General features: G+C 50.4%; 1 protein-coding gene across 31 annotated transcripts in view; it reads right to left on the reverse strand.

The window, feature by feature from the left end:
• The window catches only part of Zmynd8 (zinc finger MYND-type containing 8), a 97,332-nt gene that overhangs the window by 54,208 nt on the left and 21,153 nt on the right, over positions 1-21,971 (reverse strand). For 14 of the 31 annotated variants that reach the window (XM_075963077.1, XM_075963067.1, XM_075963086.1 and 11 more), the window contains exons 3-4: positions 10,256-10,404; positions 2,926-3,144 (exon numbers count right to left, since the gene is read on the reverse strand). In XM_075963077.1, the coding sequence (XP_075819192.1) occupies positions 2,926-3,144; positions 10,256-10,404 (368 nt within the window). Of the gene's footprint in view, positions 1-2,157; positions 2,177-2,925; positions 3,145-10,255; positions 10,405-14,303; positions 14,327-17,264; positions 17,389-21,971 lie in introns of those variants that run through there. The other 17 variants (XM_075963087.1, XM_075963089.1, XM_075963088.1 and 14 more) reach the window with 9 other exon arrangements.

Consider the following 21,971-nt stretch of genomic DNA (forward strand, 5'->3'; position numbering starts at 1 on the left):
GGTGGCACACGCCTTTAATCGCAGCACTCGGGAGGCAGAGGCAGGAGGATCTCTGGGAGTTCGAGGCCAGCCTGGTCTACAGAGAGAGTTCCAGTCTCGAAAAACCAGCCACCCTGCGAAACCATTGAATTTGAAAAGAAAGGCCACCGAGAGTAGATGGAGGGAATTGCAACACAGAAGGCGTGCTCACAGCCACTGTCATATCCTCTGGGGGCCATGGCCATTCTCAAGGACACTGCTGATGCAGGGGAATGGAGCTCACTGTAGAAGAATTAAGGGAAGGGGATCAGCTAATGAGAAACATGCCTCGTTCTCCATGCCCAAGGACATGAACCCACTGAGGGCATCCTACAAGAGGCAACCTCTCCTTTGTCCTTTCCTTCTTTGAAAATCATCTCAGTAATGTAGACCAGGCTGGCCTAGAACTCACTCTGTAGACCAGGCTAGCCTCAAACTCCCAGAGAACGACCTACCTCTGCTTCCCAAGAGCCGGGATTAATTAAAGGTGTGCACCACCATATCCTCTTTCCCGTTTCTATTCCTTACCTTTCTTTCTTCTTTTCCTTCCTTCCTTCCCCTCCCATTCTCTTCTATCTTGGAGAAAGAATGTCGCTATGTAGCCCAGGCTGGCTTCAAACTCCTAATCCTCCTGCCTCAGCCTCCCAAGTGGGCTTACAAGCATGTGCTACCACACCCAGCTCAGAATGGTCATCTCAGAAAGGACATAGCTATCAAAGAAAAGACCCAGAAAAACAAGTGGAACCAGACTGCCACTGAAGCCTCATACCACATCTTGGGGACTCTGAGGGTTACGTGGCAGCAACAACAAAAAAAAAAAAATAGCAAATCCTAAAATGTCGGGGACTCTTCTGGCCTCTCTGTGGAAGGAGAGCTGAGACATTCCCTCCAGGTAATTTGGAACCAGTTTCCATCTGTCACAGCTCAGGGGCCAAGCTTCCAGTGAACTCCCAGTGTGGTCGGTTGTCAAGAAAAGGGACACACGGAGTCACTCAAAAACTGATAACGGTGCAGAGCATATAAATCGACCCCATTTGATCGTCTCAGCTGCCTTTCCTATTCACTCCGGGGTGGGGAACAGGGGAAATAAAGGCCCTGAATCTGAACACACAGCGAGCGGACCTGCATGCCTGGATCCCAGTTCTTTCTGGGTGCTGCAGAACCATAGTGGGCATAGAGAGCGTTGCCTACCACCACCACTACCCCCCCCCCCCGAGCTTCTTCCTCCTTCCTGGCAGGGACTGATGGATTAGCACAGGATAGGAGTCCCAGTCAAGCTTTTTCAACAGGGGAATTGGTGAGCAATGCTGACCAAGGAGCCCAAGGACAAATTAGCTGGAAGACACTAGAAAAAAACTCTCCCACCTAAAAAAGGAAAGGTTAGGACACGTGCTAGTCTTTTAAGGAAACCGTGGCCTAGGGGACAGAGAGGAGCCATCATCTTAATGGTGAGACAGCAAGCTTGGCTCCAAACAACCTGGCAGGCCCTACTCACTGGCTGCTTCCCACACAGGGTGGTCACACGCTGTGGCTGTGGCATCTCAGACAGCACTCATTACAAGCATCGATTGCAGAGACGGCAGCCTATCTCCACACGCTCTATTTGGGGACTCGGACAAAGTGGGGGGATGCTCAAGACAGAAGAAAACTGCTGGAGGCTCAGGGACCCACAAAACTAAGGGGAAGTAACCCCAGCTCTAAACAGGAGGGAACTGGCAGCGGAGTGTGCAAGCCTGTCTGTAGGAACCCCGGGGGAGCCATCAGCTGGCTCTGGCTGCGACAGAAGCACAAGACCCCGTCAGGGCCATCATCATTTGTTTCGAAGTCTAATTAATTTCAAGTATTTTTCTTTTTTTTCTCCTTTCCCCACCCAAGAGCGGCAAGACGAGCGTGTTTTCCTGTATTGAATTCCTCCTAAACACACGCGTCTAGGCGGCACGTCCCTCTCACACAGGACGCTAATCTAATCCAGTGCACGGTGGAATCCCAGAGATGCTCTGAGATGATGTGAGAGACTGACACTTGTTTCCAGCAGTGCAGAGAGCATCAGCGAGCTGCGCGGAACAGAGGGAGCTCGGGCAGTCAGCTGCGTGACGAGATAGTTCACCCTTGCTGCTGAGGAGACACGGGGTGGGCTACCTTCACTCTAGAAGGCAGGGTCGCAGTACCGAACCTGCGGCTTCCTCTGCCCAGACGTCATGCCCTTCAGATCCTCCTCATATCTCGGTGTGATCTTCCCAGGCTTGGATTCTTAAAGCGGGGGACGCCTCAGTTCCCTCTTCCCATCTTCTGTCTGTTTTCTCCACATTTCTTCAACCTATTTATTATAAGTAACTGTCTTTCGAGTTTTGTCCAAATAGAAACAATAATAATAAAAGGTTATCCTCCTCTCTTGTCGAAAGCGCTGTTGAATCCCCAGCACCTAACAGGCACTGGAGAAATGCTTGTTGCACGGAAGGAAACATGAGACGTCGCCACGTGGAACACACACACACACCAGAGCGGTCTTCCCAGCTGGGCTGCTGGCGAGGACTCAAAGCCGAAGGAAGGAGGGAAACACAGCCCGGGATCTTTTCAAAAGGCATCGTCAGCCATTACAGATCTACAAGGTCCCTTCCAAGGCACTCATGGCAGAAGCAGCAGAGGCACAGCCGCAGGTCTGAAAGCGCTCCCAAGGCTCGTGAAGAAGCGGGGACAGGCAAGGCGACATGTCTTCCCAAGGGCTGCCCCACTGCAGCCAGCGCAGAGGCGGGTCCCCAGAGGGGGTGGCCAGGGTAGAGCAGGCAGGAGGCAAGACATTTCTCTTTCCCTCTATTTGGATTATTTGAAATTTTTAAAAAATAAAAGGAAGAAAAGAGAAAGGAGAGGAAATGAGGAAGGTCATGAACTCATTCATCGGGAACTAACCTCACATTCAGGACAAAACCAGTCCCCCTCTGGTTCCGATGTCAGTCTCAGACACTTAGCGTGATAAACCCGGGGACAGAGCTCACAGCAAAGGACTTGTCCTTCCCGGTGACAAACCCAGCAGTAGAAATCATTCCGTCCGTCCTGCGGTACAACATCAACAGGGTCTGTGGTGAGTGGCTGCTTCATATAGTAAAACGGACCATGTCTTAGCTCTGACTGAAATGTAGGCAAGAAAGACAGGTGGGGTTTCAAAACAAATGTGGTTTCTCAGCAGTTGTTTTTGCACAAGTACATCACAAACAACACACCAACATCACACACCTCACAAACCCACTCCACAGCCAGGCCACCTCCACTTCCCAACTAGACACAGCCGGAGCCAGGCAGCAGTTTGTGGAGCCCCTTGCCTCTGTGTTAGAAGGCCAGAGATTGAAGGCTAGCACCTGACAGTTAGTGGCTAGACAGCAGGAGCATACCCAAATGCACAGTTGAAACACACCCCCCCACTGGCCAGCTGCGTGACCTGGGCCATGTCTCCCTTTACCTCCCTCCCAGCCTCAATTTTCTCATCTGTAAAATGGGGTTGAGAGTCCCAATGTGTTGGTATTAAGTGGCGGCACCGCCACTGCTTGCAAAAACGGAAGGGCCCAACATGCATGAGCCCAGATTTACACAGCTAATGTAGGTTTGGTAATTTGCCCTAGTGTGCTTTAAATAGTAGTTATTCTTTTTTAATATTTATTTATTATATATACAATATTCTGTCTGTGTGTATGTCTGCAGGCAAGAAGAGGGCACCAGATCTCATTACAGATGGTTGTGAGCCACCATGTGGTTGCTGGGAATTGAACTCAGGACCTTTGGAAGAGCAGGCAATGCTCTTAACCACTGAGCCATCTCTCCAGCCCTTAAATAGTAGTTATTTGGAGGGTAAAAACAGTTAAATTTGGTTCACGTCAAATTATCTCTGTTATTTAAGCATATCTCTAGTGTAGAAAATATCTCCAAGAGGCTCTCCAGAGCCGTGATCCTTGGAGCAGGGTGTTCGCATCCGCCAAGAAGCCTGCTCACTTTATCAGAACTAACAACGGCAGAGAGAGGAAAGGGCAAGGCAACTCTCGAGAACCAGACATCCTCCTGCAGGGCCGCATCAGGAAACGTGTCTCTAGAAAGAGACATTTAAGAACACAGCAAAGCCAAACACAGAAAAGCCTGCAGCAGCAGCCGCGAGCAGCCAGCACAGCGAGGACTGTCAAACAGCCTTGGAAAAGTGACCTTCAGAACCACAGGGAGATAAAGAAACCAGACCTCCACAACAAACGTGGATAACACTAGATATCATCACATTTACACAACACAATCTCCCTGACAGTAAAATATTACCATTTCCTCCAATAAGATCTCACACTGGCTGCATACTGCAAATTCTGATAATATGGACAGTAGAGCAGACTGTGTCCGGGATCTGAGGCAGAGGGACTGTGGGTTTGAGGCCAGTCTATGAAGGCAGACCATGTCTCAAAAACAAAACAAGGGCCGACAAGAAGACTCAGCAGGTAAAGGCCAGCCTATAAAAACCAGTTTGATCCCTGGAACCCATAGCAAGGAAGGAGAGAACCCCATATCTCAATCACACAGACACTCATGCAGATATACTCACACATACATACACACACTTTCACACACATAGACATTCATGCATACACACACTTTCACACACATAGACATTCATACATACACACACTTTCACACACATAGACATTCATACATACACACACTTTCACACACAAAGACATTCATACATACACACTTTCACACACAGAGACATACACACACTCTCCCACTTTGTATTTAATTTTTAAAAGTGCGAATGTGTGAAATGAACAGGGGTCTGCTACATTTCTTGTGATTACTACTCTTACATGCTTCTACATTTATTGATACTGAGCTAAAATAAAAAGCAGTTAAAGCATTTTGTTGACTAAACATCTGACTTCTCAGCCTGGTGGTGGCGGCACCCGCCTTTAATCCCAACACTCAGGCAGAGATGGACAGATCTGTGAGTTCGAGGCCAACCTGAACTAGAGAGCGAGTTCCAGGACAGTCAGGACAGAGAAACTCTGTCTCAAAAAACAAAACCAAAAAAACAAACCTCCTCACTAGGTCCAGACTTCTGTGTTCACGTCCATCACTGCTTTTCCCTCCAGCACCTGGAACTGAGCCCAGGGCTTAACAGCACACAGAGCCACACCCATGTCTCTATCTGACTCGCTAGCACAGTGGTTCTGAATCTCCCTAATGCTGTAACCCTTTGATACTGTTCCTCATGTTGTGCTGGCCATAAACGTATTTTCATTACCACTTCATAACTATAATTTTGCTACTGTTACAAATCGTAATGTAAATATCTGTGTTTTCCGATTTTCTTAGGCAAGCCCTGTGAAAGGGTCATTTGATCCCAAAGGGGTCTAGACCCACAGGTTGAGAAACACTGGGCTAGCGTCTCCAGCTTTAGAGCTACAGGCCGCCCACGTTCTTCCCGGATTCTAGGACGAGTCAGTGCTCTGCACACTTGTCTGGTCCTCCCACGCTCCTTCAGGGAGCGCCTTAGGGACTTATTTCGCTCATCTGTGGAATCAATCTTTTTAAATCTCTCTTCTAAGTAAACTGCTCCATCTTCCTGCATCGCCAGTTAATCTCCCTATTTCAGTTCAACTGGAGGGGTACAGGTGGCCCACAGAGGAATATCATTGTTGGGACATTCTGTAAATGGTACATTTTTTTTTTCCCAGGCAGTGGTGGTAGCCAACGCCTTCAATCCCAGCACTCAGATGCAGAGGCAGGCGGATCTCTGAGTCTGAGGCCAGCCTGGTCTACAGAGTGAGTTCCAGGACAGCCCCGACTACAAGGAGAAACCCTGTCTCAAAAAACAAAACAACACCCCCCCAAAAAAGATAATAATAATGTACTGTGGCAAGCAAGTTCAAGGCAGCCTTATGATTTAGCAATACCCCATATCTCAATAACAGAAGAGTAAAGCCAAAACTCAGTGTAACCTAATATGACACGAGGGTCCACTGGGCCCAACCGGGCATTTCTACTATTGCTTTTGTTTCTTTAATGGCTCAGTTTCCCCCAGGCTCCTATCTGCCTCACCCCAAGTGGATATCCTCAGGACCAAAGGGACAGCCAAGTGACTCTACTCTCTTCAGGGATCCCCCTTCATTCCCCCCCCCCCCCACTCCAGGAGCGTCAGTGGCTGCAGAGAAAGTCACCCTGTCAATCATGTTCCCCTAATAGGCTGTTTCGGTTTTCTGCTTAAAAAAGAAAAGAAAAACAACCTGGTAACAAATGTGGAGGTTTTAAAAGGAAAAGCCAACAATTTCAGGTAAAATGAATTCTGATTTCTCTCTCACACGCACATAAAGTATGTAACCGGCCTCCAGCAAAGCGCACAGCTCCAGAGACAAGGGGATAATTGCAGGTTACAGAGTAAATGTTTTTATTCCCTGGCTCCTGCCCCAGGTCAGCTTAACACTCACTCCAGGGATGTTCTCATCCACACTACACCTGGCAGATGTTGTCTAGTCCAGATTCTCTAAGAATAATAAGCAAAGGGCTGGAGGGGTGGCTCAGTGGTTAAGAGCACTAGCTGCTCTTAGGGAGAGCCTGGGTTCAGTTCCCAGCACCCAGCGCTCACAATTTTAACTCAAGTTCCAGGGCATCCCTCACCTTTCTTCCGGCCTCTATGGGCACTATACACAAGTGGGGTGTGTATATCTATGCAGGCAGAACTCATACAGATAAAATTCAGAAATAAATCTTTAAGGATAGTAAGTAGCAGGGTTGAACAGGCCAGCAAAACTCCAGCACCTACATGGCTGCACACACTTCGTACCACTCCAGTTTCAAGAAATCTGACCTCGAAGGGCCCCTGCACGTACGTGATGCACATAAACTCATGCAAGCAAACACACATAACATAAACTTTAAAAATAATAAATAAATCTTTTTAAAAGTCAGGCATGGCTAGGTGGTAATGTGGCTCATGCCTTTAATCCCGGAGGCAGAGGCAGACAGATCGCTGAGAGTTTGAGACCAGCCTGGTCTACGGAGCAAGTTCCAGAACAAGCTCCAACGCTACACAGAGAAACCCTGTCTCTAGATAGATAGATAGATGGATAGATGGATAGATGGATGATGGATGGATGGATGGATGGATGGATGGATGGATAGATGATAGAGAGATAAATGGGTGGATGGATAAATGTATGTCAGGCATGGTGGTGCACACTTTAACTCCAGCACTCCAGAGACAGAGGTGGGGGCGGGAGAGGGGGGTGTCCGTGAGCATGAAGCCATAATGAGTCTATATAATGAGTTCCAAGTCAGCCAGGGCTACATGATGAGACTCAATCTCTAAATAAGTAACTATCTGTGATCCCCCTGACAGTGAAAAGGGTGAAACACGCTCCTGGCAATGCTGAAGCATTCTCGGGCAACTCGTTTATATTGAGTTTCATGATCTAAGTTGATGAGGATGACTGACCAGGTCTCTTCCTCAAGGAACAGGTTCCACGGAGGCACGAACTTGGATCGTTGGATTCAGAGTCCAGAGTGTTAATCATTACACCATGGGAGTTGGTGATCCCTTGATAGCGTGCATGAAAATTGGCCCTTTCTGCTAATGCCATTATGCTAGAAACAACCAAGGATTCAAAGGGCAAGGACTCTTCTTTCTGCTTAGTGAGTAGAATCTCCCCGTCAATCAACCATAGAAAATACATACCCAAAGCCCTCTTGAAGATCTAACTGGCGCTCCAAGAAAGCCTGTGTGTGATGACCTGATTACACAGTCAGTGTCCCCGATCCTGGGAGCTAGGTCATGTGCCCTAGAGTAGAGCAAGAGTCTTTCTTCTGCAACCCTGCTGACAAATCCCTAGAGGCCTAGAGGCAAGGTCAGTTCCTTTGTCTCCTCACCCTTGCCCCTCTGCTCCCATACCCAAGCCATGGAGTCCCACTCTCTGTCAAACCCTGAGCGACAGCAATGCATGACACTGACGTCTATGAGGCCAATGATAAAGACAAGTGACAGAGTTACAGGCAATAACCACCCACGTGAAGCTGAAACACGGCTGCAATGGGCAAGTTTGGAGATGGGCCGTGGACTGTGGCTTCCGCTATTTGCTTATGTAAGATTTGCTTATGTAAGACTAGGCCTTGCTAGGTAGATAGCCTAGGCTGGCCACTAACTCACTATGAAGCCTAGGATGGCCTCTAATTTCCCATGGGACTCGGACAGCCTTGAACTCTGATACTTTTAACCTCAGCTTCCCAAGTGCTAGAATGCCAGGTGTGGACGGCCACAGCCTGGCTGAGAAAACATGTGGATAAGAAAGGGAGGAAAGAATGTTCACATGGGGGCTGGAGAGATGGCTCAGAGGTTAAGAGCATTGCCTGCTCTTCCAAAGGTCCTGAGTTCAATTCCCAGCAACCACATGGTGGCTCACAACCATCTGTAATGGAGTCTTCTGGCTTGCAGGAATACACACAAACAGAATATTGTATACATAATAAACAATAAAATATTTAAAAAAAAAAGAATGTTCACATGGACCCACTAACAGAAAGTCAGCCGGTTCTCAGAGACCCAAGGACACACACGCGTAAGCTCATGACTGTGTGGAGGCCAGAGGTGACAATGATGACCTCAGGTGTCATCCTTTGAGAAGGCCCTCCACTTCCTTAAGACAGTCTACTCACTAAGTAGGCTAGCCTGGCCGACCAGGGAGCGCCAGGGATTCCCCTGTGCCCACCTCCCCACCACTGGGATTACAAGCAAACACTGGGCATTTTTACATAGGTTCTAGGCTGTCTCAAACACAAGTCAGGTCCTCAAGCTTGTACGACAAATGCTTTACAAACTGAGCCATGACACCTGTGTTTCTTTTTGAGTCTTTACTCCTACTAGTTATAATGGCTCCCAGGTGACAGGGGCCAGAATTTACCAGCCAGACAAGCAAAGCTAACCCCACTTGCCCTGAGACCCTGAAGAGGGAACACCTCTGCACTCCCGTTTACCAGAGACAGTTACAGCCCTTCCAAAATAATAATATCTGTGCCTTCTAACAGAATGAAAAACTCAGTTTCTCATTCACTCTTGCCCAAGAGAGCCACGCATGGTTTGTGGCTTCCATGTCAGACACTGTGGGTCTACAATGCTTTTTCAGATACTGGGGGGGGGGGGGGGGGGGGGGCGGGGGGGTTTGTTATGTGCAGAGACCTTAAGTTTGCTAGAGCCAGAGTCCCAGGCCAACCAGGGTTACAAAAGAGGGGTGGGGGAGAAAAAGATTGCTAGAGTCAGACTTCTTTTTCAAATTCTGTCGCCCTGTTTGTATCATTAATTAATGGTGTTCAATCAGTGCTCCCAGCAGCCGTGTGGACTGGACAGCAGCACAATCCTCATCTTGGGAATAGGAAAGCTAATCGCACACAAGAGGTTAACTGCCCAAAGCCGCAAAGCCAAGGTTGAGCTGGCCATGCTCGCTATATAATTTCGAGAGTGAAAATAGATTTACGCTCAGAAACACATATGTGAGGCCTCAGGCATTTAACCATTGTGAGCCCTCTTCCCGGAAAAGCAGCAACCTTACTTAATTCGACCCCTGCTCCCCAGAGCCCACTCCAGACCGTGATAAAACACAGAACAGATGGAAGAACCAGCACTGGAGGCCTCACAGTCACAGAGGGGACAGACACCCTACCCAGTCCATTCTCGGGGCCTCTCATCAGTTCACATCCGCAGACTACCTAGCCTGCACCGGAGGATGGAAAGCTAGAAGATTCTTTACATAAAATCCGAGAGGACAGCCTTTTCCATGCAGCTGACATTGCTGGCTACCAGGAGGGCGGGTCTGCAGTGCAGAGAAAAGGCCAGTGACACGTGACCAAAGCTAGACACGGCACTGTCTCTCCCCCGCTGACCAACATTTTACAGATGAGAAAATGGTCTCAGGCACGCAGTAGTCCCCTGTCTTAGCCCAGAGAGAAGGAAAACTGGGAGACCACCAAAAACTCCAGCCTGTTCCAAAAACAATGACCACCCCCCAAGTCTGGCTCACAGCTCCATCTATCCTCTATCCCCAAAACAGATCTGAAACCCCGCTGAAAAAAACTGTTTGCTCAAGCCTCCTGTGAGCTGCCCCGTTATGTAGATGACAGCTAGCGCTAGGCCGCCTGCTACATCGATGCCACGAACCCAAGCGGCACCACTGCTGCCTGGCCCCCATCCCACCGATACCGAAGCCACTCGCGGTGGCTCTTTTACCTGCTCCTTATTGCTACTGTTCAGTAAGCCGGGTTTCTTTTTCTTTTTAATGGGGCTTGTGGAGGAGTCTTGGGGCGAATGGCCATTGGAGGAATGTGGAGGGCTGGGGAACTTCCGTTTCTGAGCCGTTCGCTCTGTAGAGCCAGGATCTGAAAAAGACATAGAAGACCGTGTTTGAAAAGCTGTCAAGGAGACCTGGGTCACTTGGAGAGGGTGTGGAGGTGACAGTCACAGTCATCCTGTCCCCAAACTCCGAGTGACATGTCAAGAGTTTCCCACCTAGAATCTATCTGTCTCCTCCTTCAGGTCAATGGGTCTTTCTTCAGCCTACGTAACATTTATGGAAACTCTTAACTTGGTGCCAAAGAACACAAAAGGAGAAGCCTCAAAACATCTAGATCTTTGGCTTCTCTTAAAAACAAGGCAACAGAGCAAGGCCATAGACCCCATGGCACCTGCTACAGCTGTGTAGCTGATCAACTATCTTCACATGGAAAGACACCAACTACTTAAACAAAACCCCTTCGCTATTGCAGCCCTGATGACAAGGCCATGACCGTGGTCTGAACGTGAAAAACCCCCTCAGGCTCATGTATTTCAACGCTTGGCAACCAGCTGGTGGCGATGTTATGGGAGCCGCGGTATATTTAGGAGATGGAGCCTCACCAGAGGACATAGGTCACTAGGTGTGGATTTGACATTTTTGAGCTAGGCCCTGCTTCCTGTCAGCTTTCTATTTCCTATTCAGGAGGTGAGTAGATTTCAGGAGCCCAACTGCACACCCCCACCACCACAGATGAAGCCGCCTACCACCGGACCTCCTAAGATAGTAGACTATATATCCCCTCAAGATGGAAGCCAAAATAAACCTTACCTTCCTTAAGTTGCTTGTCACGTATTTGGTCATAGCAACAAGAAAATCAAGTTATAAGAAGTAGTCACACAGGCAGAGATGTTGCTCCTACAACCAAGAAACACTTCTCCATACCACGCCCAACAGCAAAATCAAGGCGCGCAGAAAAACACTCTAAGGAAATAGAGCCACCAAAGCTTATACATTCATTCAGCTAAGACAGCCCCTCCCCCAGGAAAGTTCTCAGGCCCCACCCAACCACCACCTCCTCCAAAGGCATCAAGACAAAGAACACTCACTGGTGTCCACCTTAAGAAGTACCACCCCACTCCAGGCTAGCTGCCCTTGGTTCTATACTCAGCCCGCCATCTTTCCACCTCTATCCACACATAATTCCCCTTCAGAGTCACAGCCTGCTCGTGCTCGTGCTTGATTGAGGGTTAGCTTGGGGACAGGGCGCACCCTGAGGGACTGAAGTCACAGAAGCAGAAAAGGACCCCAGAGCACTACGATGTCAGCAGATGTTCCGTCTCAACTCTGCCCTTTACTGCCATGACTAGTGACCACCAAGAGAAGGGGTTTAATGTATGGCAGCCAAACAATGGAACACTGAGTGCAGAATGGAGACAGGGCTCAGCCGTGAAGAGCCCTGGCTGCTCTTCCAGAAGACCTGGGTTCAATTCCCCGCTCCAACATGGTGGACCACATCCATTTGTAACTCCGTTGTCACGTGATCCAGTGCCACCTTCTGGCCTCTGTAGGAACTGCACACACAGGGTACACAAACACACTTGTAGGAAAAACACATATCTTTAAAAGAAGAATGTTGAACACAGCCAAGAGGCCTGTGAGTTTGAAGCCAGTCTGGTTGCCATAGTAAGTTCTAGGCCAGTGAACTAGGCCCTGTCTCAAAATGTTGTGGTGCAGTTATGGAGACGGATAAATAGGTAAAGTGCTTGCCTAAATAGGTAAAGTGCTTGCCGCGCAAGCAGGAGGCTCAGGGCCTAGAAGCCAGGTAAAGTTAGACAGGGTTGCCCGAATCTAGAATCCCAGAACTCCTTCAGCAAGATGTAAGGCAGGCAGGAGGATCCCAGAGGGTTCAGGGCCAGCCAGCTAGTCTGCTGTATACTACAGTAAACAAGAGACTCTCTCAGACAAGGCAGAAGGAGAGAGCTGACGCCCAAGGCTGTTCTCATACCTCAACACAAGCCTATCACACACACACACACACACACACACAAACACACACACACACACACACACACACACACACACACACGAAAGAAGAGCAGGACTGCCAAGTCCCAGACCAGGCTGGCTAACAGAGTGTCACACAATCTCAACCCCTCCCCCACTGGGTGCCATTTAGTGGCAAAGCACTTGCCTAGTAGGCACAAGCCTCCAGGCCCAGCAACAGCACCAGAGCATCTTGCCATGGACTGATGCTTGACCATCTCCAGCCCAGGTTCAGTCACAAAACAACACATCTAGTGCAACCAGGAGGCTAACACACCCCTCCCCAAAAGGAGGCAAAACACTTAGACTGCCCCAGGGTAAATGCCAAAGTCCAGCTAGGTTGGGGGCGGGGGCTCATGAGGAGGGAGTGTGGGAAGGGATTATTTTTCAACGTATACTCTAGTGTACCATATTCATCATGTACCCAGATGACTTTATCAAAGTACGGGAAATGAAAGGGATTTAGAGGGCTCAATTTCACATGAAAAGCAGCAGGTGCAGGCAAAAGGCAATAATGAGTAAAAGAGGCAGGCATTCCAGACAGAAGTCACAGATGGATAAAGGGGGGAGGGCTGGGATGCCGAGGGCACGAAGGCCTCAGGAAGGAGTTTGGGGTTTGTTCTACACGCATCTAACACACGCCATTAACTCGGCTCAAGTGTCAGAGCCTAAGTACTTAATGCAGGGGACTGGGGCTCACAAGAATATGTCTCACAAGAAATGACGCTCTGGCCAATCCAAAGCAGAAACTGACCAGACGAAGGCGGGGCTTACAGACTCTCCACTAGAGGTTAGGTTGAGAGAAGATTTGCCAATGGGAGACAAGAGGCAGTTTCTAGGGTGTCTCCGGGTTTCTGAGCTGGCTTTGGAAACACCTCAGCCCTCAGCCAAACTCAGCCCCATTAAGAGCCCCAAGAACTGACAACAAAAACAGCCCACTAGGAAAGGGGTAGGGCATCTTGGACCAGGGCAGTGCAGCCTGAGGGACAAGGCTCAGACAGGCTGGGGTGGTCTGGTATTCACCCCCCCCCCAGAATCCCTAGGGGGCTATGGTTCTTATGACCAGCAGCACTTAAAATATGCAAAAAACATGCAAACACTGGGCCTCACCTGGAACCCATGGAATGGGCAGCCATCAGGGGAAGGGCTGGGATCCCTGGTTTGAGAGGCTGCCGTGTATATACATGCTTGAGATGTGGGGAGCGGTGCAAGTGTCAGCCCCCCACACACAGAAATCTCATAGATTGCGCTGCTACGGGACTCCATGATTAGATGGGAAGGACCCCAAGCCTCCTCTCAGGGCCCCATCTGCAATATGGGAAAGAGAGAGATGGCAGCCAGCAGTCCTCACTCGAATGGCTCCAGGTGAGCACCTCAAAGATCCAGGAAGTACATGCTGCCACCCCCTGTATACAGTTTCCTGGACTTTCACAGAGCTGTCCGAAAGAACAGAGTTGCAGTCAGATAGAAGCACTTGCTGCCGAGCATGAAACCTGACTTCCATCCCAGGGACCCACAGGGGAGAATGAGAAAACCAGCTCTTGGGGTTATGCTCTGTGGTACCTGCTCCCACGGCTGCTCTCGGTGGTACCAGCTCCTGGAGCCGTGCCCTATGGTACATGCATGTGAACAAGAGCTCCTGAAAAGAAACGCTGTCTGCACAGACTGATTGGAAACAGTGATGTGGAGAGGTTGGAATGATGCAAGTCCACAGGCTGACCATCTTATCCTGGGCTAGTTCAAGCCATTTCACCATTCCATGGCCACCTCTCTGTCAAAACTAACAGCCTGTGGCCAATAGAGAAAAACCTTTTCCAGTCTATTAATGTGGCAAACCGCTAGCTCACACCAACCCCCGAGTGAGAACGTCAGAAGACAGCATCTGTGGCCTATAGGAGAGCTTCCCCATCTCTCTGCACCCGCCTCTCTGATGTCCCCACTGATACACTCTCAACTTACCTCGATCTACGACTTTGTTCTGTGGAACTATGAAAAACACCATGAAACTGCTTCCAAATCAGACCATGAAATTTAGGGTACCCTGAGCTGTGTAAGTTTGCATACATGAAAATGAATAGGGCAGGAGGAGGGGGAGCAATCTATACCTGACAAGGGAGTTTTGTCCCAGCCTAAGGGGGACAAAAGGGACACTGAATTCCATTTGGTCTGTCTCACCATCACCCAGGTCTGAGCATTCAAACCTTGTCTCAGCAAACCATAAAACCTCAATTCAAGCTGGGCATGGTGGCCTGTACCTTTAACCCCAACACTCAAAGGAAGAGGCAGGCAGACCTCTTGTGAGTTCGAGACTAGCCTGGTCTACAGAGCAAGTTCCAAGCCACCTAGAGCTATAGAGTTAGATCCTGTCTCAGGCAAACAGATGGCCTCAATTCTATTCGCTATTATAAACCACCGGCTCTCCCTGGGGCTTAGGGAAGCCCAGCAGCTGTGTATATAGGAGCTAAACGTCCAGCTGCCCTCAAGGAAGAGTTTTCAAAAAAGACTCTTAGCAAGAAAAATCAGAAGATGCCATTAGACTTATTCTTCAGAATACCAAACGGCAGGCCAGCCCTGCAGCTTAAACACCTCCCTGCTCCGTCGAGAACCCGGCATCCGGTGACTGTACAATGAAGGGAAGTAACCCAGCTGTCATCATGGTAATGAAGTCACCATAAGGAACTCTTCCAAAAAGCTGAGTCAGAGTTGTTCTTCTCTGATGACTTGATTCTGACCAGGCTACTCTGCTAAGCATATCTCATCCATAACCTTGGAGTGACGACACACAGCCACCACAGGCTATCTCCCTGAGAAATGGTCCGCCTTGCATCCAAGAGGGCGTTGTTTTGGTCTTTTTCTTCACCTTCTCTGAATTAGCAGGATTCTACTAGGCTGGCCCTACTGGCCCTGTGCCAACTTCCTGCCTTCAATCCACCGCCCCTCAAAATACGTCTGGCTCTAAATGTGTTAACGTGGGTGAGGAGCAGGGCTGCCTTGTGGAGGAGACGTGTGCGCAGTGACTCAGGAACACAGCCTGGAGTGAAACAGGCACCAGAAGCCTACCCTCCTTGTGACATTTCCCTGAAGACTCAGTAAGTGTTCTCCTGGGTATTAAGAGCTAAGCATGTGATGTAATCCTTCCAGAGCTCTTGTCCTGTGAACCTCCAGAAATAACCGTGCTCAGCAGTTCCTGCATGTCCTTTGACTTAAGGGACACTTCACCTCAAGATAACCTGGCCACAAGTGAGGGCCTGTTCAAACTGCTTCGAATTTATTTCCCACTTACCCAAGACAGCGCAGCTATTACCAACTGTTGGGGTCAGGATTTGAACCCAAGCAGTAGAGTGACTCCATTCCCCACTATTGTGGGACAAGGTCTTTGCACCCAAGGAGTACAGTCCTCAGATGGGGATGGGGAGGGCGGCTGACTGGGGTTCAGAGCTCTTTCAACTGCAGGTGGAGACAATGGGACCGGAAGGACCCCAGCAGAGTCTCACAGAGGAGGCCATCCTCTCTAAGGCAGTCTCTGGGAGCACTCCCCCGCCCACCCCACCCCCACACACCCCCAGGCTGCATCAGAACCTACCCTATGCTACAGATTAGAGACTCCTGAACCCCATCCCCCAACCCCACTTCCCATCTCCACCTCGGCCTGGCAACCTGCCACCCCAGGCACCACCCACACCCCCCACACACCCACGTCCAGAGCCTGAGTCAGGGCTCTCTGGGGTCTATGCTGTGACACAACTCACGGGAAGCTATTCTTCCCTGGGGAAAGGGGCCACCAAGCTTAGAAGTTGGAAGCTTTGTGTGTTTTTGTGGGTGTTGAATTTCCTTAATGATGCAGAGAGCCAGGCCACTGGTGCCCAGGTGCAAAGAGCAGGGGGACAAAGGTGACAGCACAGGCTGGCCCCACGCCAATAAACAACGTTTAAAAAAAAAGGTAAAAAAGGGAGCTGGGACGAGAGCTCAGCGGTTAAGCCCTGGTCGGCTCTTCAAGAGAACCTAGGTTTAATTCCTAGCACCCACTCTTATCCGACAAGCCATCTCTCTCCAGCTCCTGGTTCTTTCATAAGAAACAAAGATTCTCCATACATCCTCCTCCCTCCTCCTCTCCCATCACTACCTAGTTTAAAGGGAGTTAGCTCTCTTCCAAAGAGCATCCTAAATCAATCCTATGGGTTGAAAATAATGAAAAGATGACCTCTAGCAAGAGGAAAGCAAAATGAGTCCTGGCCGTGACTACAGCTGCTCTGCGCACACTGGCGCGGTCCTGGACACCGCGGAGCCCTCTGGGTCAGCAGCAGCTGGAGCACCCAGGGCTGGCAGAGGCAGCATTCCTAGTCACTACCAGCCTCGGTGCTGCCGGCTTCAAACAGGACCACCCGCGGCCAGCTCTCCCAGAAGTGGCAAAGCGATCCCCTCGTTAATCATTTCCAAAGCTATTCCAAAAGCCAGAGAGCAGGTACCCAAAAGGGCCTCCCTCCCCAGGAATCCCTGGCGCTCCCCACTGGGTAATTACATCATAAAGAAACAAAAGCCCAGAACTTCCTCCTAGCAGTGAGCAGAAAACAGATGCGAAGAGGGGGGCAGGGGCGAAACTGGACCTCTAGCAAAGGATGTCGTGGGGGGGGGGGGTGGACCCTGTGCACGGCCAGAGCCCCTTTAACGATCCTCACTCTCACAGGAAGCACGGCTTAGGTAGGCAGGCCCTCAGAGACCAGCCTGTATGGGCCTGCCAGCGCTGGAGCCAAAGGCACTCGGCCTCAGTAGGAAGCAGGGCCTAGCAGCTTCTCACCCAGAACCAGGAAGTGGGTGGAAGAGGGAGAAAGGTCACTCTCAACTTAGGACAAAATGTCACTTCACCTGAAGGCCTCCACACCAGGAAGTGAGGTCCAGATGGCAGAGAAGGTAGGTACTTACCTGCCATAGAGGCAGCTTGGTCACTCAGAGAGCCTAGCCCCTCTGTTCCAAAAGAGGACAGAGGCAGGCTCCCGGCAGACATTCCTGCTTCCGGCTCGTCGGCGGCCTCTCCCAAGGGGAGGAGGAAGCAGAGAGTACAAGTTGAGAGTCACCACTTTCCAGGCCAGCTCTGATCTTAGACACTTTAGATCGCCCAGCAGCACAAGGACACCTTTGCAACAGGGCAGGCAGAGCCTTGCCTAGTGTCCTCAGGCTTTGGATCTAATTCATCACCCTCGACAGTAGCACGGCTATGCAGGAAGTGGTCCACGCGCTGCACCCAAGAGCCATTTATTATGGTAGACGGGGATAAATACACGCAATCGCTACGGTTCTGAGGACAGGGTGGCTGTGGGAGAAGGGAGGTGGCTTGCATTTTGAACATGCTCTTAATATTTTTTTATTACGTGTTTCCATTTCCCTCTAGCCATGAGGCTCCTTGGGTCACAGGAGAAGCTAGCAGACACACGCCTACGGTGGCCTCCACCCTCTATAGGCACCAAATCAATATGGAAAAGGCAAACCACCAAAAAGACCAAGCAGAACAGAAATTGCTACCATCCAAGAAAAGAGGCCGCCAGATGATTGTGTTTAGCCCTCAATCACCAGAACAGTGACTGTAGCCTGGGCCTTCCTCACCCTCAGCTGCTGCAGGACCCTGGTGCTTTCCCGACAGGAAAATGTCAAGCTCCTTCCAACAGTAGGAGAGGAAGAGTGGGCCTGGCATCCCCACCGCAGCCTCCTAGTCCTGAGGCTACCTCCAGTGAGCGCCCTGTTCAGGTCCTATGGCCCTCCCAACACTGCTGGCTCTGGAACAGGGACCCAGCTGCACATTCATTCCCATCCCCCTCACACACACCCCACGGCACCGCACCCCTGCGGGCTTGCCTGTAGCTCGCAGGCTGCAGTGGGAGGACTGCAGCAATGGAGTGCTATTCAGACACAAAAGGCGACCTCTGTGTCGCAGCGGCTGAAGCCAAGAAGTGGACTGGGAGTAAAAAAGGGAAATAAAGTTACCCCAGAAAAGGGGGCAGATAGAGAAAGCAGGGCTTCTGGGAACCAGGCCCTGCTCCCCAAAGCATGGAGGGTTCAAACTTCAAGAATCACCCTAAAGATGACAAGGAAAATGCCAGAAAACAAGAGGGAAGAGACAGGCCTTCCAGGCAGCTTGCCTTCTCTTCTCTGTGCAAGGTGACTAGAGATGAGGAAAGTTGCCCGGATAACCCTGGTGAGAGGGATGCAGGCCTTCCCTAGAGCTCTCAGGGTGAGGCCTGCCCTGCAGCATGGCTTGGAGCAGCCAAACACAGGAAGCAGCAGGGAGGGGCAGCCAGACAATGGACTGCAGGAATCCCCTGGGTGAGGGCGGTAGGAAATCCTACTGGAAAGGTCAGGAACTTAGGGGAGTGCAATACAGGGGCCACAGGGACCCTGAGGTTGTGGCCTGGAGGGACACTTAAAACCAGAAAATGGGGATTCAGCTTGTCTAATTGTGTTTGCACACTTGGCTATTTGTGGGATGTGTGTGTGTATGCATGTGGTGTGTACATGTGTGCTGTGTGAATATGATGGGATGTGGTGTGTGCGTACATGCGTGTGTGGTGTGTGCGTACATGCGTGTGTGGTGGTGGTGGTATGTGTGTGTGTCTGTGCATGCGTAGAATCTCACACTCCACTTGTTTGAGGTTGTGTCTCTTGTTTGCTACTGTGTGTGCCAAGCTACTTAGCCCAGAAGCTTCAGGATTCTCTAGTCTCTGCCTCCCTCCTTACTCCAACCTCACAGCAGGAACAACCTCCTTGTAGCACAAACAGTTCCCAGCATCACACAGTCCTAGGGATCTGAACTCAAGTCCTCAGGATTGTGCCACAAGCACTTTACCTACAGGCCACCTCCCCAGCCTTTGCAATGTGTTTTTAAAAGATGTATTTAGGTATGTACATCTGCATGTATGTCTGTATGCCAAAAGAAAGCATAAGAGCCATCTCTCCAACCCCTTGAAATATTCTTTTACTAGCTTCAGGGAATATGGCTACAATATGGAACACTCACCATAGTGGTGAGGACCACGCTTGCATCCTCAGCATAGAGTACAAGGAGGCAAGGAACACCAGCAATTAGGTGTCATTTCCAAGGAGTTCAGGTGTACAAAAGAGTGTAAGGCAGTGGCTCTTAAAGGGGTCCCCAGGGTTGATTTGACAGAACCTAGAGACATTTTTCCTTGTCACAAAGGGTCAAGGACATTTAAGAGTGGGGAGATGTGTGGCATCCTTCAAGACAGTCACCAAGACAGAGGGACTGGATCCAAGGCATCCAGCACTGCTGAAGCTGGGAAGCCCTGGTACCTGAAAGCTTCCAATGAGCTACCCATAAGCCTCAGCGTCATCTACAGCAGCCAGTGAAGTCAGTGAGACAACCAGGAAAATGAAGGCTCTGGTCTCTCCGGAGTGCAGCCAGACAGGCACAATAGTAGCAATAGCCACTGAACACTTACTATTTGGGAGTGCTGTGCCAAAGATATTTATCAACTCACCACAACTCTGCCAGAAAGCGGACTCTGAGTGTGTCCACTTTATGGATACGGTAACTGGAGCCCAGAGGACAAACTGTCCCTGATGGGCAGGAGAAAGACCAGGGGCCATGAATACAGGCTAGAGAGAGGGCAGGGCCAGGGAGCAATTTCTCTTTCTTCCTCAAAGTAGCTCATTTTAGGCGAAGGCTGCTTTTTTTAAATTTTATTTATAGTACATTGGGGGAGGGAGGCACATATACCATATGCATGCCTGGTACCCACAAGTGGCCGGAAGAGGACACTGGACCCCTTGGAATTAAAGTTATAAATAGTTGTGAGCCACCATGTGGCTGCTGGGAATCAAACCCAGATCCTCTGCAAGAGCAGCCCACGCTCTTACCAAATGTCAGCACTATTATTTATGAGAAGGTACTAAAGAATTCCTCCAGAACTGGGCGGTGGTGGCACCTTTGTGACAGGCACTTTACTCACTAACCCACCTCCCCAAGCCTTTTTTTAATAGGTTCAGGGAATACAGAGGCAGAGGCAGGCAGATCTGTGAGTTCAAGGCCAGCCTGGTCTACAGAGAGTTCCAGGACAGCCAAGGTGGTTACACAGAGAAACCGTGTGTGTGTGTGTGTGTGTGTGTGTGTGTGTGTGTGTGTGTGTGTGTGTGTGTGTGGCAGTGGGGGGAGGGGTGGGGAAGGGAAATTCCCACAGAGCCAGTACTTGGGTCAGTGGTAGTGCTTATATAGTTCAATTCAGGAAAGGAAGTGGGAGACCCATGAATCTGAGGCAGGAACTCATTTACATAATGCAGCCACCCTAGCCTGCACCACAGCCAGGTGCCATTCCAACACCCTCCTTCCCTGGAGGACCCTGGCTGCCTAGGGTAGGTTCTGATTGCCAATGGCCACAGCACATGGCACGCTGCAGGGGGGGCAGGCTCTGCCACCTGGTAGAGCTTTGAATCCAGGAGCCGGGTTGATCTCTCTAAGCCCCGGCGAATTCGGCTGTAGCTGCTGGGGTCTCCATGTGTGACGTGGGCACAGTAAGCAAATGCACAGAGAACGACCAATGGCGGTACTATGAGCCAGGGGAAAGACTCAGAAATCTCAAACCAGGTTCCCCAAAACTTGCTGTGCCCCATCACCTCTCTGGCTGGCACGGTACCACAAAATCAGGCTCCAAACCCCTCCAGGCGTCTCAGGACTTGATTGATTTCCTAGCCTGCTTGAAACTCTCCTATGCCCCATACTGTGTCAGCCAGTGCTCCCCTAGATGTGTGCTCCTCCCTCACTGTGTCAGCCAGTGCTCCCCTAGATGTGTGTCCTCCCTGTGTCAGCCAGTGCTCCCCCTGGATGTGTGTCCTCCCTCACTGTGTCAGCCAGTGCTCCTCTGGATGTGTGCTCCTCCCTCACTGTGTCAGCTAATGCTCCCCTGGATGTGTGCTCCTCCCTCACTGTGTCAGCCAGTGCTCCTCTGGATGTGTGCTCCTCCCTCACTGTGTCAGCCAGTGCTCCTCTGGATGTGTGCTCCTCCCTCACTGTGTCAGCCAGTGCTCCTCCTGTGTGCTCCTCCTGTGTGCACTCTTGCACATTCAGAGGCTCTTGCAGAGAGAACAGGCCAGCAAGAAGTCCTACCTCAGGCAGCCTGTGACTTTCACCTCTCTGAGATTCAGCTTCTAATTATTCATTCAGAATGTCAAACCTAAAGCCGGCATGGTTCACACCTGTGATTCCAAGGCTCAGGAGACTAGGTCAGGAGATCTTCATGAACTTTTCTAGGCCATCCTGGGCTACAGGAAATTCTAGGCCATCCTGGGCTACAGAATGAGAGATCATTCCTACCCCATGCCATTATGCTCAGTTCTGCTTATCCAATCCCCTTAGCCCCAGCCGTCCCTGACCACCTTCTTCCCTGTCACTTAGCCATATTTCCTTGGCACTCAGCTGGCTCCTCCCTCCATCTAGAATGTTCTGTACCCAATCTTCTCCACAGTAGCTAAGTCTAGCCTGTGGCTCGAATGTCACCTCCAGGGGCCTTCCCTGACACCCCAGCCTGCTGGCTCCTCATCACAGTCCCCGTGTTGTGGGGGTGTTTATGCTCCATGACAGTCATTCCTGGGACTTGTCAGGCACTGACCCATCTGTCTCACGAG

The sequence above is a fragment of the Microtus pennsylvanicus genome, chromosome 2 (genome assembly GCF_037038515.1).
Source record: "Microtus pennsylvanicus isolate mMicPen1 chromosome 2, mMicPen1.hap1, whole genome shotgun sequence".
Classification (NCBI taxonomy): Eukaryota; Metazoa; Chordata; class Mammalia; order Rodentia; family Cricetidae; genus Microtus; species Microtus pennsylvanicus.